We start from the raw sequence: 15,516 nt of genomic DNA, 5'->3' as shown, positions 1-15,516 counted from the left end.
TTGGGCACAAATGAGGAAATTTTTGACTGATTTTTTGAAAACATATGGTTTCCTTCTTCCTTTTTTGCTATGTGGCACATAATACTTGTACTGGATGAGCAGGTGGATGTCCGTTGGCTGTTGGTGTCCGCAAAAGCTAAAAAGCCTTCATTCAATCATTCTTTTCGGCGGAAATCAAAGTGACTGCCGCGCGCTATTCAAAATGCCGCGCATGCCGCAAAAACAATAAAATTTAAAAACATAACCGCTAATTCATCGAAAACCTGTGATACCGCCAGCAGCGCCACGGTTGTCTTGCAATTTATTTGTTAGGAATAGGTTGGAGCTATAATAGGTATTTGGAATAGGTTTACATGTAAAACTGGTACGGGTTGGAATAGGTACATTAAAAAGCTATTCCATAACATCTCTATTGTGTCTGATATAATAGAGGCATTTCATAATTTTCAGTACAATTCAGTCTTGCTGTGTGATCTGAGCAAGGCTTTTGACTGTGTCGATCAGGGCATCCTTCTTCAATAACTTGAATACTATAAATTCCATCATAATAGTATAAAACTCGTCGAGTCATATATTCGACGTAGATCTCAAGTGGTGGGGGTCGCGTCAGCAAGGAGGGTTAGGAGTAAATCGTATTAAAAATTCCTAAAATAAGCATAAAAAATGCCATAAAAACTAAAAAAATGCCCTATAGGAATACAATATGAAATACTTCTAAAACTGAAATATGTACTAGGCAAAAAATAATACAATAAAAATATTCGGTAGTTTTCATTTAACTTTGATAATATAAACTAACGCATCATTAATAATGATCTTTTTTACAAACGAAACATCAGCTTATATTATTCATGATTGAATGATGCAATAATGAAATGTTTTTTTTAAATTATCCACTGAAAATCCCATTCTTCTAAACAAGTTTTAAATGGGAGAAACTTTCAATTATTTCCATAGATTCGACTAGAGCAAGACCCTTTTCTTCAAGTTGCGTGATGACCTTGCTTACAAAGTTATAGTTTGTGTTAATAAACGCCAAATTCTGTTTAAGTTCTTCATTTTCCGACTATCTTTTGGCACTTATTTATGACCTGTGAGAGCCTTTAAGGGATCGACGATGCCCTTAAAATTGTGAACATAAACCAAATTAGAGTAAAAACATTTTGATGACAGAAAAGGGTGTTGTTGGGTTATTTCGCAACAAGGCCTATTAGCATTCTGCCCGCAGCATAAGAAATCCTTGAAAAACACCTCTTTGCTTATTTACCGAGTTAAATAATATAATATAAGATTGTCAGTCGGGGTTCAGGAAAAAATTCTATACGTTGACAAGCTCAGTTTCAATTTGCCTAGTATTAGAACGAAGTCACCCGACATTTTACGATATGTAATAATGATTTACAGAAAAAATAAATATTATTTCAGGAGCCGGGCACAGGTGCCGGCACCGGAGGTGACAACACTAGTCAAGCGTTGGGCGGCGCCACCGCCACCATTTCCACCACCGGTTCTGGAGGCGGCGGCGGCGGTGGGGGCGGCCAAAATGACAAGGGCGGGGGGACGAACCACGACCAGGGCGGCAGGAAAAATACGAACTGCGCCGGTTCGATGTTGGGGAGGCGGCACAAGGCGAGCCGGAGACGTAGCGGCGAGACCAGGCTACGCGAGAGTCAGTCACTAAATAGGTAAACACCTTATTCATCCTTTATTCATTTGCATACGGAGAACTTTTTCACTTTTGTCTGCTGAGGAATACAGCGACCCTATTAAATTTGTCAAAACATTGTTTATTGATGTCTCCTTTTGAGACCACAATTATTTTGATGATACAATATTATGCTTAGACATAAATTTAACCAAACGCATTTTTAGGATCTGGAATGTTTAGGAATGTTAGGATATCGGCAACTAGGATATCGGTCTATAATTGCTTGTATCAGTTTCCAGTTCATCTTTGCATAACGGTTTTAATAAAGCCGATTTCGGCATTTTTGAAAAATAACCTTTAGAAAACGAGTAATTTAATAAAAATGCAAGTGGCTTGGCAACATATTCAGAAAGTTACTTAAAACTATCAGTTATTTAAAAAGTATTGCGTCTAATGGTCCGTTTTCACTTTCATGCCACTTGCGCAAACTAGATTTGCACATGCAAATTTGCGCAAATAAAACTTTGGTGTATTCATTTTAAATTGCACAAGTAGTTACAACAGTTGTATTCTGATGTGTAGTGACCAGTGATTAGGGTGTGAGTTTGTGAGCATAGAAAAATAAAAATAAAGTAAAGCTATGAATCGGGAAGACGAAATACTTGCAGTAGCTGCCGTTTTAATAATCAAGACGTTGAGAGAGCCAAAAAAGCGGAGACCAAATAAATCTTGGATTGAAAAGAGAGCAACTTACTCTCATATTAATTTAATTCGAGAATTAGTTAATCAGCCAGACGATTTTCGTAATTACCTGGGCATGGACGAGACGACTTATCGAAATTTATTACATTTAGTTACACCAATAATACAAAAAACTGATACTGTTATGAAGAGTTCTATCACGCCACATGAAAGATTAACGGCGACTTTAAGGTTTTTGGCAACTGGTAGAACCTATGAGGATTTCAAGTTTTCTAAATCCGCCCTCAGCAAGATAATTCCTGAGACGTGCGATGCCATTTACACAGTATTAAAACAAGAATATTTAAAGGTATGTAAAACTTATTATTAACATATTATTATTATATCTACTGTACGCTAGAATTTGTAAAATTCGCTAAAAATTGTTCAGCAGTTTGCGATTCACTGTCTTCGTCTTGTTCAGGAGGAGGTAATTCAGAATTTCTTGGAGCTTTAGGTTGCTGACAATTAGATCCTGTTTCTAGGTGTGGAGAAATTTGATTTTGATGATAATCTAGTTGATAAGGCGTTTGATTCTGATGAGACACTGGTTGTGGAATTTGTTGCTAATGATGCCATGTCACTGGTGAAGGTAGCTGATATGATGATGCAGGTTGCATTTGCTGAAAATATTGTCTTGACACCTGTGATTGTTGCTTCAGTTGTGTATTTATGGCACAGTGGCGATTTAGAGTTCCTAACTGAGCCTCATAAAAAACATCATTAATTAATTTTTCAGCGTGAATGCCTTGCTCATGAGAAAGTTCTTTTAATTTTGATGCCCATGCCAATCCAATATGATTGAACTTATCATAAATATTTGAAGGCACTGCAAAACGTTTCTCAATGGTATCCAACGTCATCATATTTTTGGTTGCGCCTTTTTGCTGCTCTTGATGATGACCCTTGTGTGCCGCTGGACGAGGTGTACTCGGTTTAGAATATTCAGATACTGGCATGGGCGTGTGTGGTTCGGATAGATGATCATCAATAAAGTCCTGTTGAGTTTCATTAGTTTCATGTAATTTAGAAACCTAAAAGCAAAAAAAGTACAGATTACCTATATGTATATTATAATAATTATTATACTAGCTTGTAACTTGTTTTATTACGCTATAGTTAGAAGCACGCAACATTATAAATAATATTATGCTTTTTTTGTACTTTCCTTAAATTACAGCCGAATGGAAGAATATTGCGTTGGACTTTCAAGAGAAATGGAATTTTCCACATTGTTTAGGTGCTGTAGACGGAAAGCACGTACAAATTACAGCGCCCCCTGGAAATGGCTCATATTACTTTAATTATAAAAAAAACTTTTAGTATTGTTTTGATGGGCATTGCAAATGCTAACTATGAATTCATATACTGCGATATAGGAACAAACGGCAGAGTATTTACCGGCTTTAGAAGTAGTTGTACCAGGTCAACCTCCTTTAAATTATGTTTTTGTGGAAGACGAAGCTTTTGCAATGAGACCCGACTTTTTGAAGCCATATAATCAAAGAGAGCTTAACAATGAAAAAAGAATATTCAACTACCGTTTATCTAGAGCTAGACGCATTATAGAAAACACCTTTGGAATTTTGGCTAACCGTTTTAGAATATTCTATACATCCATTAATTTGAAACTGGATAATATCGACAAAGTTGTTCTGGCTTGTTGTGCCCTTCACAATTTTTTAAGGAGAAATTCGACACTCATATACACCTACTGACGTATTTGACTTTGAAGATATTTCAACTGCTACCACTACTTCTGGACTGCGGACATAACCTGAGAATTTATTAAATCTCGCGGGCAGTCACAGTCGCCATCACAGTGCCGAAGCAAAAGATGTGAGGACAAGTTTTAAAAACTATTTTAATAGTAGTTATAGTAGTGCATCGTGGCAACATAAAATGATATATAATCAAAATAATAACGCAAATTAACTAGGTATAGGTATAAGTACATATTATATAGGTAAATACGGCAGCCCTATATACTTATACGAGTATACTATAACTAACAATAAATTGTAAATGTTCTTAAAAAAAAACGGTTAAAAAAGTTAATAAACGAATGTGTTTTTACCCGAATTTCATTTTCTTCGTCCATATTTGATAAAGTGCCTCTTTAAGTTTCCTGGTCCTGTAGGAAGCTCAATAACTCGTAGTACCATAAATGTGGAACATATATTTCTTCTGTTCCGGCACCGGACCTCTCAGATTCAAGAACCTTTTTTAGTTCTTTTCTATATGTGGTTCTCATTGAATTTATTTTCTTAACTACCGTATCCCTGGTTGCCTTTCTATAAACCGTTTGCATTTTTTCAACAACAATTTCATATGCCTGTGATTTTGCATTTTTATCACTGTATTCTTTTGATTTTACTTTCCAAAGACATGGAAACGATTTATAAAGCTCAATAAACTCCCCCATAAACTCTCTCTCTTTAGTTGACATCATAAATTTACCCAAAATATCCGAAAACCCCAGCGAAAACACAGAGCAAAAACAATAAAGCAATACCGAAAATTTAAATTCGGTTGAAACCTGTCAGAACAAGAAAACGGAGTCCAAGTGCATGCGCGCGATCGAAAACTGTGTTTAAAAAGTTGGAGTGCCGTTTATACGCTCATGCATTTGCGCCAACCACATGCAAAATATCTGATCGCGCTAGATTCACTCAAGTCAAGCTTATTGGCTTGTGCAAGTGAACGATTTTGGTTTTCATGCAACAGTTTATTTGCGCAAATTGGGCATGCACATTGCACAAGTCAATTGGCGCAAATTGCATGAGCGTGAAAACGGGCCATAAGAGAAATTTTGTTACGATTACTTGGTTTTCGATTTATGTAAAGTAAACATTTTTTTGAGCGCTATCTTGGTAAAAGCCTATAAAGATCCCTTCTTTATAGGCTTTTACCAAGATGACTGTCTCTCAAACTACGTAGACCACGCCTCAATTCAATTAGAAATGACAGATGTCAAATAATTATCTTATGTAATATCATTAAATAAAAATGAAGTTGTTATAAGATCAGCTATGTCAATTATCGGATTGCAAACAGAAACAATCGAAAACACAGTAATGCAACTTTTTTCCGGAAGGTGTCTGTTTCTGTACCGGAAGTTGCCCAACTGCTAACTCGAAAGTATACCTTCATAAAACTCTAATAGTCAACCCATATATAAATGGAAACTTCTTAATTTAAGTAAGTACCGTCTTGATATAAAAAATCAACAAGTAAATTTTTTCAAACAAAACTTTATTAACCTGAAAGAACATTCTTTCTCTATACAGCAAAAAATTATTTTTATTACTTTCACATAAGACTTAAATGGTGACCTTTGAGTCAACATTCAAAATATGTCAAGGTCATTCCGGGATCATATTGACTCATAATCTCATTAGTCAAACTCCAAGGCCACCATTAATGTCATTTTCCATTCTTCATTTAGAATTCCTTGGGTTACATTTATGCAAAAAAATAAATCTCCATTTGTATAACCTAATTTTTGTTGTTTTAATAGAATAACGGAGGTCCAAGAGGACAATACGCACGCCCTAGTGATTTCCACGGTGGTCGTAAGCACGCACGGTCCTCTCACGCCCAAAGTTAAAGGTTTAGGTGCCAGAATCCTTCAAGGGCTTTCGATTTCTACGAAAAAGCAGCCCAAGGAGGGGGAGGAGGAGGAAAAACCCGTTAGTATTCTTTTGACCGTACCGGTTTGCCGTTTTTTACTAATAATGAATCTTTAATTTAGATTGAAAAAAGCGATAGTCAAAAATCCTCTAGTCATCACGTGTCGCGGAAAGATACGATCAAGAGTGGGCAGGATTGTACGGACGGTCAAGATTCGAAAATCGCCCAGTCGGATAAGAAGAAACTGAAGATTTTAGGCAGATATTTTCAAGTGAATTAAGTGTGGTTTAGTTTTTCTCACTGCTTTAACGAATATTTACTTTTTAGGTTCATAAAAAGTTATGCATTCCCTTGCCGGATATATTTAATAAAAATGCCCGCTTGTACAAGGCGCAGTCGTGCGGTTCTTTGGTGAGAGATAAGATTAACAAAACGGAGCCGATTCTGAGGTAAATCGTGATATTTTCATATGAATATTACGCTGTATTTAAAAATGTTTAGTATTATCATTTTAGAGGTAAGGGATTATGAAAAAGTGCAATTCCACCTTCAACAAACCATTTCTTTAACATCCTGTATATTTTTCAAAAAAACAGCGAAATAGGTGTCTAAGCTGAAGAATGTTGGTGAATGTTGGCTAAGGTGAAGAATGTATGAAAGTGTCGAATTTTCTTGATTTTTGAGTAGGGAGCATTTTTTTTAACTTAAACACTGAAATGAATTAGTTCGGAGAATGTGTATACGAATTTTTTTAAATGTATTTTGGTTGGTTTTTGGGTTTTGGGCACTTTATCAGGAACAAATCATTATAAATTTAAGTTATATATCACAGAATTAGGTTCAGCGACCATTAAGGACCCTAGAAACTGTTTTTTAACGCTTAAAAAAAGTAGTTCTACTATCAAATACAAAATGAAGTAGTAAAACTTTGTTTTCATTTGAAACTGAGATATTTGTACAAACTTTCAAAAAAGCATTTTGCTAATTTTTTGAATCTTGGGCATTATTTGGGAAAAAATCGAGCTTTTTCAAAAATTCGATTTTCTTAATATACTATGTATTTTTTTCGAAAAACGCGCAAACAGGAGTCTGGTCAAATTGTCCCGAGAATATTTATACAAATTTTCAAAATGTTATTTTTCTTGGTTCTTGAGTTATGGGGATTTTTGAGATTTTGTGAAAATAATCATTTTTTCAGTAATTATGCTTTATCTTAAAAGTCAGGCCCTTAACATATCTTATTTTTTACTACTCTGTACGCAATAAGCTATGCTATCACTAAGACAAATAAATATCGAATTATTACCGTCATTTACGTTAAAATTTACGTAAATATTTACGTCAAATGGCCTGGCAAAGGCAAGTAAAAATTGACATAAATAAAATCTTCTCTATACCTATGCAGAGAGAGAGAGATTTTCACCATAGTGAAAGGTAAGGGCACGCCTTGATACTAACTATGTGCCATAGTTTGGAGGTAGTGGTACAATCGCCTGGCCACCTTGTTCTCCCGATTTAACTCCTCTGGATTTCTTTTTTTTTGGGAACTTTGAAACATAAAGTTTATCAGGACGTTCCAGAAACCAGGGAATAGCTCCTTCAATGGCTTTCATTGGCTTCAAAAGTTTCAATGGAGATTATGGCTATAGCTGAGGAGATTAGGAACAATCGAGAAATGATTATTACGGCTACTCAGCAGGTTGGGTTGAGGGCAATAGCTTGCGAGGAATATCTGGTATAATTTGATGATATTTATTAATGACGACGATTAAATAAAAATCATTAAATCTTCTGAGGATTTGGGGTAGCATACATTTTCAATTTTAGATGTCTCCACAAAAAGAAATTAAAAGGAGACAAATCGTTAATCAGATGACCCAGCATTGAGCAAAATTATGAAAACGAACAACGTTACTTTGAAGAATCTCCAATATTTCAGAAAGACGCAAATTCTACACCTAAACGGCAGTTTATGAATGAAATTTTTCTTGGTAGATGGACTGAACCGACTGACACCCCTTCATTCATCAGATAGTCCACGAAATTATCGTTTTTTTGACAGAATAGTGTAATACTGACTTTATTTGAACCAAGCCAAGGTTATTTGATGTCGAAAGTGAACATTTAAAAGGTTGGTTTAGATAATATAGTTTTACCAAAATAATGGAGTTGCTGTTAAGATTGGGAAAAGAGATAAACAGTAATACAAATAAAAGTCTTTTTCACATAATGCCTACTTATTCATCGCAGTTACCTCTCCCTATAGTAAAAAAACCCTCTTCCTTATTACCTAATGAAAATTGATAAAAAAAAAGATATGTTAAGCGCCTGGTTTTTACGTTAAAGCATAACTGAACTGATGAGTGAAAAAATGAGTTTCAGTAAACTCGTGAAAATTCGATAAGTAAAATTTTGATATGGTTCCCATTCAGACGGGTAAGAGTGCGATCGCCTTTTATACAGTTTTTTGTCGATAAAATTGGACGTACAATACGCGGTTAAAGTATCGGAAATCAAACCCCTAACACACTGTATATTCCTGGTACCAGTACGTTTGTAAGTTAATAAAGAAATTTATTAAAGTAATATTTTATCCGTCAGGTGTCGTCAGAGAGCCGTGAGCGTATTCCGTAACAGTTTGGGCATCGAGGAGAACAACAAGAACAAGAGCCAAAACAACAAAAACGAGCAGCAGCAGCAACGCAGGAAATCGGCGACCGTCGTACAACTGAACAACGTCTGCAACGAACTGACCGGGATGTGCGCGATCCATCTGGAACAAACGGCCAAGTGCAGCTTCTGTTGACCGCCACGTGGTGGCGTTATCCTTGTTATCATCTCGCCCCCCTCCCGCCACGGTTAATTCTAGATTAATTTTTAGTATCGTTTAGATCTGCTATCGTCATTCCTCTTCATTTATCGAGTAGAATTCGGGATTAAAAGGGCCGTTGTACCGGTGGTCTTATGTGCCAAACCAGTAGACAAACATCTTTAAGACTAATTAATATGGTCTGTTTTCATAGGGAGTAAGTAAGTTTGAAAGTGGGTTATTTGATGAAAATGTTGGGGGTATTAGATTACGGAATGGCAAGTGGGCATCTGGAAATTATCATTTTAAATGATTTGCAAAAAACCTCGTGATTTTCTTGGTGTTCAGAATAACTGGGATCAATAAAAAACCCGAGAAATCAATAATTCTTGCGGAAAATCAAAATTTTACTTCTTTATCAATATTTTTGAGTTTATATTCAAAAAAACCGCATAATTTTAATAATAATAAATATTTATTAAACATCAAGGCTACAAATAAATATACATAAGAATTATAACAAGTATAAAGGCCACTTAAATATGAGAACAAAACTAAAAGTTCTGAATTGTTTGTAAAGGGAACACTAATATCTAAACCTAAACCTGTACTAATAAAAAAAGATAAAAATTGTATAAATAAAATAACGTAAGACACGCAATGTAAAGATAAAAAATAAGACACACACACACACATATTAAAATTAGATAAAATGAACAAAAATTACAACCTATCTAAAATACATTCGCTTAAAAGCCTCTTGAACTGTGGTAAATTATTACTGGTTCCATATTTAGTGGTACCATAATTATGTATATCTTCAAAAACTCTTAATTTATCATAGATGTAAATAAGTAAAAAAATATTGTTTTAACTTAAAAATAAACAAATAGACACTAAACATAATTCTTTGGTTGACAGAAAGCATATTTAGGACCGTTAACATAAATTTCACGTAGTATTACGATTACATTTTAAAATCAGTCTCATAGCTCTGTTTTGGATTATGTCTAATTGGTTAATGCTGTATTGGAGTAAATTGAACAGCGATGTTGAGCCAAATTGCAAATGTGGGAGTGCAATGGCATTATATAACATCAATTTTGTGTGCATTGACAGATTTCTTTCGATTTTTGTTAAAAAACCAGCTTTTTTTGCTGTTATAGATAGGAACGTCATATCTGACTGACATATTCCTCAATAAGTCAATAGTTTCCAAGAAAAATCACTTGTATCATTAGCCACATTTATGTTTTAGAAGATTTTCCAAAAAGTTCAGCATTTCTTGACTTTTAAGAATGTAGACTCGAAAAAAGTGACACAATAAATAAACTAAATAGTATAAATAAAAAAATGCATCAACTCTGATTAAACCAAGAAGTCGATTCCATGTTTTAATGCCATTTCGTGATTTAGGAGGTAGACTAGATATTTTTATAAAACAATTTCATTTTCAAACTTATCATATCGACGTAACCTATGAAAACGGACTGAAAGGTTCAATGCGCCCTTGAGATACAAATTGCTTTTTAATGCGAATCATGCGGTTTTATGATTTAACCGTTTTTGAGAAATAAAAAAGTATGAATTTTTGGAATATATTGAACATTTTTTTGGAAAATTAAAGTCCCTCCAAAAAGGTGTTATGTCCCATTTTGGTTGCAAAATATCTCCCTTACTATTAAAGATACAACTAAACTTCTGAGTTAGAGAGTGCCAATGAAGTTTCACTTTTATGGGTAATATTATAGATCAAAGTGTAAGTACTATAGTGCAAGAAGATCCTCAATCTTTGAATTTCAAAAAAAGTCTCTATATTGTTTTATAGTTAATATAATAAATTAGTTACGAAATTATGGCATTTTTGGATAGTGGTAGCAGAATCTTAATAGAATTTTGTGCTATTGTGCTAAAATTTGTAGTGTAATTCTTAGATATGCCTTCCTAAAAATGCCAATATTTCTGGATTTAAAAAAAAACGAATTAAATCTAAAATATGCTTCGTCGAGAATATTTTGCTTTTTATTTCACAAGTATATTCCTAATGGTCCGACTTTACAGCGATAGTTTGAATCTTTACAAACTATTTTACTTTAAAAGGGCAGTTAGAATTGTACTCCCAAAATAGGACATACTGTACAATCATTTCAGGTATGATTTGCATTAAAAAAATGTCTGTATCCCCCTAATAGTTGTTGATAAGACTGGGTTAAGAGAGAGAACGTAACTTACTCATACTTTTCGAGCTCAACGTAATCTTTTATAATCATCCATAAACAAGAACTGTATATTCCCTTTTCGGCTTTTTTAAAATCATCATCAGGTTCAATTTTTTCATTTCCAGCGTGATGTAATTCTTAGGGTTTAGTCGTGTAGATAATATGCTCCGGTACATAGAGTCGGTTGGACAAAATGGGGATTTTTAAAGGGAAATTTGATTTAAGCTTATTATAGCACAGAATTTTAGGTCCATTTTTGTCTCTTTATCTCAACTAAGGCAAGATCTATTTTAACATGAGAATTTAAAACGGACATTCTACATAGACATGGTTGGTATTGTATCAGTTTAAATCGAAAAGATGGGGTTAATTAGACATTTAAGGTTCATATCAAAATGAAAAATACCCAATTTCAGCAATTACCTTTTCATTTAAACAAGTTTGCTTTCGTTTAGGATATTTTCAATTCCTTACAAGAGTTAATACGTTTTAATAACATTATAGTGAAAAAAAACGTTAGAATATCATAGTATTGGCTGATTATAATGTCTATATGTATTATGAATATCTGCCTTAAATTCTACCTTTAATTCTTCTAAAAAGCTCAAATTATAAACATCACTTTAAGAGATCATTTTGATTAACTTGTTATAGACTGATTTAATCAGCATTATAGAGGGTCGTTGAAAATTAAATTAAAATTTTTCATTTACTAAAATGGCGGAAAGCAATTTTTTTTTTAATAGAACCTATCCTATATTTTATTTAATTTTATTTTCTAATAAATTGTTAAAATACCTTTTATTTAATTCAACACATTCCAGCACATTACAACACTTTGGTAACTTTTTGAAAAACGCTTAAACAGGCGTGTAGTTAAATTATTTTGGTTTATGGGTGTTTTATGACATTTCGAAAAAATAAAATTCACCCCTCCAAAAAAATTTTTTTTCTTTAAAAATCTGTACATTTTTTAAATAAATGTTAAAATAGGCGCCTAATTAAATTATCTTAGGAATAAGTGTAGAAATTCTCAAGATTTTATTTTAACTGGTTTTTGAGAAGATGAGACCTTTCCAGAATTTTCTTTTGTCAAAACCTTGGCATTATTTGGTATTATATTGGTACTAATTGAGTAGGTCATGATGGAATAGCAATAAGAGATGTTGTTGCTTGTTTTCCATTTTCTAGCAAACCGCTACTCAATATTATTAATTCCTGCATCTTAGAAAATCAATTTTCAGACTTGTGGAAAAAGGCTATCATTAAACCATTTGCAAAAGTCTTAAACCCTAAAGAAGCTAAAGATCTACGCCCTATTAGTATTTTACCAGTTTTGTCTAAGGTTCTAGAGAGACACATTGATAATCAAATTACTGCATTTTCAAATTCCTATAAAATTATACCTGAATGTCAATCCGGGCTTAGGAAACATTTTAGTACATCTACTTGTCTGGTAAATCTTATGAATGATATCAGGCACTATGAAGAACAGAAGCAAGTAACAGCCGTATGTTTGCTGGACTTAGGTAAGGCATTTGACACTCTAAAACATGATATGCTGCTAGCTAAATTAAATTTCTTTGTTTTGTCTAATACTTCTATTGCCTTGCTGAAGGATCTCAGCAAGGCCTGGCCAGCAGGTTTCAATGCGTGGAGATTGATTCTCATCCCTTATATTCAAAATCTGAATTTATTCCTGTTACCACTGGGGGGTATCCCAGGGATCTCTATTAATTTGAAACTAAACCCTTCGTGTCTCTTATTTCTAGGATCCAGTAGAAATAACATATTTCTTAATACGTGGTTAAAATAGGCAATACAGTAGTACCGGTGGTTAATGATGCAAAGAATTTGGGTATTATTTTTGATAATACTTTTTCTTTTTTAGCCCAAATAAACAAAAAAATTGCCACTGCTTATATGCGCTTAAAATATTTAAATAATCTAAAGCGTCACTTACCGAGTGAAACCAAGTATTTTTTGTGCAACTCTTTAATATTATCATTGTTTGATTATGGCGATGTAATCTACAATGATGCAATTACTTCGGCAGTCTCATCTTCTATTCAAAAAGTGCAGAATTCATGTATGCGTTTTTCCTTTAAGTCATATTACCCCATATCTTAACAATAATTTTATTCTTTCAATGTCAAATAGACGCAAATATTACATGTACTCTTTCATATACAGAATTTTAAAGTCGGGAAACCCACCATATCTAAGAAAACTCTTCAATATGCATGAACACAACCATAATACCAGACGGTTTATTATTTTTAGGGTTCCTCAGCATACAACAGCAGCTTTTCAAAAAATCATTTAGTTACGTTGCAATTCATTTGTGGAACAATTTGCCTCATTGTGTTAAAAATTATTCTCTTTATAAGTATAAGAAGTACATAAGAAATATGCTTATGCAGTCACAGTATGATGCCTCATAATTAAATATGTATTGAAATGAATGTAAATAGGACTTTTTTCCAGTCTCTTTTCATTCAGGTTGTGTCATATTCATGTAGCTGTACTGGGTCGAGTCTTCACTTACATCTTCGTTTCGCATTTAACAAGATATACCTGTATCATATTATTTATATTCATATATATTGGATGTGTTTCCTCTCCTGCGCTTCCCTGATTCAGTCGCTGCCTACCCCTGCCCTGTGTACATAAATATAAATAAATTGTATTTTTTTTTTCAAGCTCTTACTATCAAAAAGTATCGAAGAAATATTAGTAGGGTATTTTTTTTTAGTTTTCTTGTTATTTTGTTTCCTTTTTTGTTGCTTTTTCTTGAGGATGTATCACTTAAAAGTGCCTCTTGCAGAGGTACTCTTGAGAAACGGTTTTTATAATCGAGATGCATTCCTATTTGCTAACTTCACTTACATCATAAGTACAACTGTTTTGTTATTTTTTGATATTTTCCAAAAATATATTTTTCTCGAAACCCTATTAATTTTTTGAAAAAACCTGAAATAGGTGTGTAGTCAAATTATTCCAGGAATATGTAAAGTAATTTTCAAAATTTTATTTCCACTGTTTTTTGAAATATGGGTATTTTTGCGAAATCTTTGACAAAAAATTACCTTCTCCAATAAATGGATTTTTTTTTCAAAATCCTGTATATTTGTGAAAAACACCGAAAGAGGTTGCAGTGAAATTGTTTCCAGAATATGTGTAAAAATTTTCAGAATTTTAATCCTACTGGTTTTTGAATTATGGCTTTTTGTGAAATTTTTAAAAAAAATCGATTTCTCCAAAAAAAAATTTTTTCTCCAAACCCTGTTAATTTTTTGAAAACTCCTGAAATAGGTGTCTAGTCAAATTATTCCAGGAATATGTGTAGAGATTTTCTGAATTTTATATTTACTAGTTTTCGAGTTATAGGTATTTTGTGAAATTTTTGGAAAAAAATCGACTGTTCCAATAATTTTTTTTTTTCAAAATTCTGTGAATTTTTTAGAAAATGCTGTCAATTTAGTTTCTGGAATATGTATAAAAGTTTTTTATTCCTACTGGTTTTTGAGTTACGGGCAATTTGTCAAATTTTTCAAAAACAAATTTTTTTCTCAAAACCTCAACCTTTTTTATTAAATACTGAAATACGTCCAATGTTCAATCAACTAATTCCAGGACTACGTATAGAAATTTTATTTATTTGTTTTTGAGATATGGAGACTTGTTAAATTAAAAAAAAAAACAACTTTTCTAAAAAATTTGATTCTCAAAGTCTTGTTGATTTTTGGATAAAACGCTGTAATAGGTGTATAGTTTAATTGTTCCAGGAATTTTTATACAACTTTTTAAAATTTCATTTTTACTGGTGTTTGAGTTATGAACTATTTATAAATTTTTGAAATGAAAAAACGATTCATTTAAACATCTTTTTTTTTTCTTAAAGTAAAGTAAGTAATTTACATATAAAAATATTTAAAACGATCAAATTTCACGAAAATAAGTATTTGTTTCTAAACCCGGCTAGGTACGAGAATATGTTATATTAAATTAGAGGTATTTTAACGATCAATTAGAATATAAAATAAAATCCAGGGTATTGCATTTAAAAAAACCTGAACCTTTCCCCACTTTAGCAAATGAAAAATTTTTAATTTAAATTTTGACAACCCTATATAATGCTGATTGAATCAGGCTATCAATAATCAAAATATCTAAAAATATATAGGATGTTCTATTTAAAAAATCAAAGGTGTTTCCATTTTTCTATATAAGCGGCATTTTTTATATACGGCTAACGTACCATCGGTCGTCAATTACCCTATATATACCCACTATTTAAAGAAAAACTAAGCAATTAAATCTTCAATAATTGTTGACAGCTACTAAAAATTAAAAAAACTTTACATTAGACCATTCAATTCTATGGAAAAAAACATACGAACCTCTATTTTAATATTTTATTTGTGTACTGTTGGAATGGGATTAAAAAGACAGTTATCCCAATG

At 32.8% G+C, this 15,516-nt stretch overlaps 1 protein-coding gene across 1 annotated transcript in view; it reads left to right on the top strand.

The window, feature by feature from the left end:
- LOC126738263 (SNF-related serine/threonine-protein kinase) overlaps positions 1–14,240 on the top strand; it is a 34,349-nt gene extending 20,109 nt beyond the window's left edge. Inside the window, exons 11-15 of the mRNA XM_050443506.1 lie at positions 1,426–1,685; positions 5,910–6,081; positions 6,144–6,293; positions 6,350–6,471; positions 8,624–14,240. Of these exons, the coding sequence (XP_050299463.1) occupies positions 1,426–1,685; positions 5,910–6,081; positions 6,144–6,293; positions 6,350–6,471; positions 8,624–8,828 (909 nt within the window). The 3' untranslated portion in view covers positions 8,829–14,240. The remainder of the gene's footprint in view (positions 1–1,425; positions 1,686–5,909; positions 6,082–6,143; positions 6,294–6,349; positions 6,472–8,623) is intronic.
- The last annotated feature ends 1,276 nt before the right edge of the window (positions 14,241–15,516 follow it).

Source organism: Anthonomus grandis, chromosome 7, assembly GCF_022605725.1.
Source record: "Anthonomus grandis grandis chromosome 7, icAntGran1.3, whole genome shotgun sequence".
In the NCBI taxonomy this organism is placed as follows: Eukaryota; Metazoa; Arthropoda; class Insecta; order Coleoptera; family Curculionidae; genus Anthonomus; species Anthonomus grandis.
The sequence above is the reverse complement of the archived record's forward strand: the minus strand, read 5'-3'. Positions and strand labels throughout refer to the sequence as shown.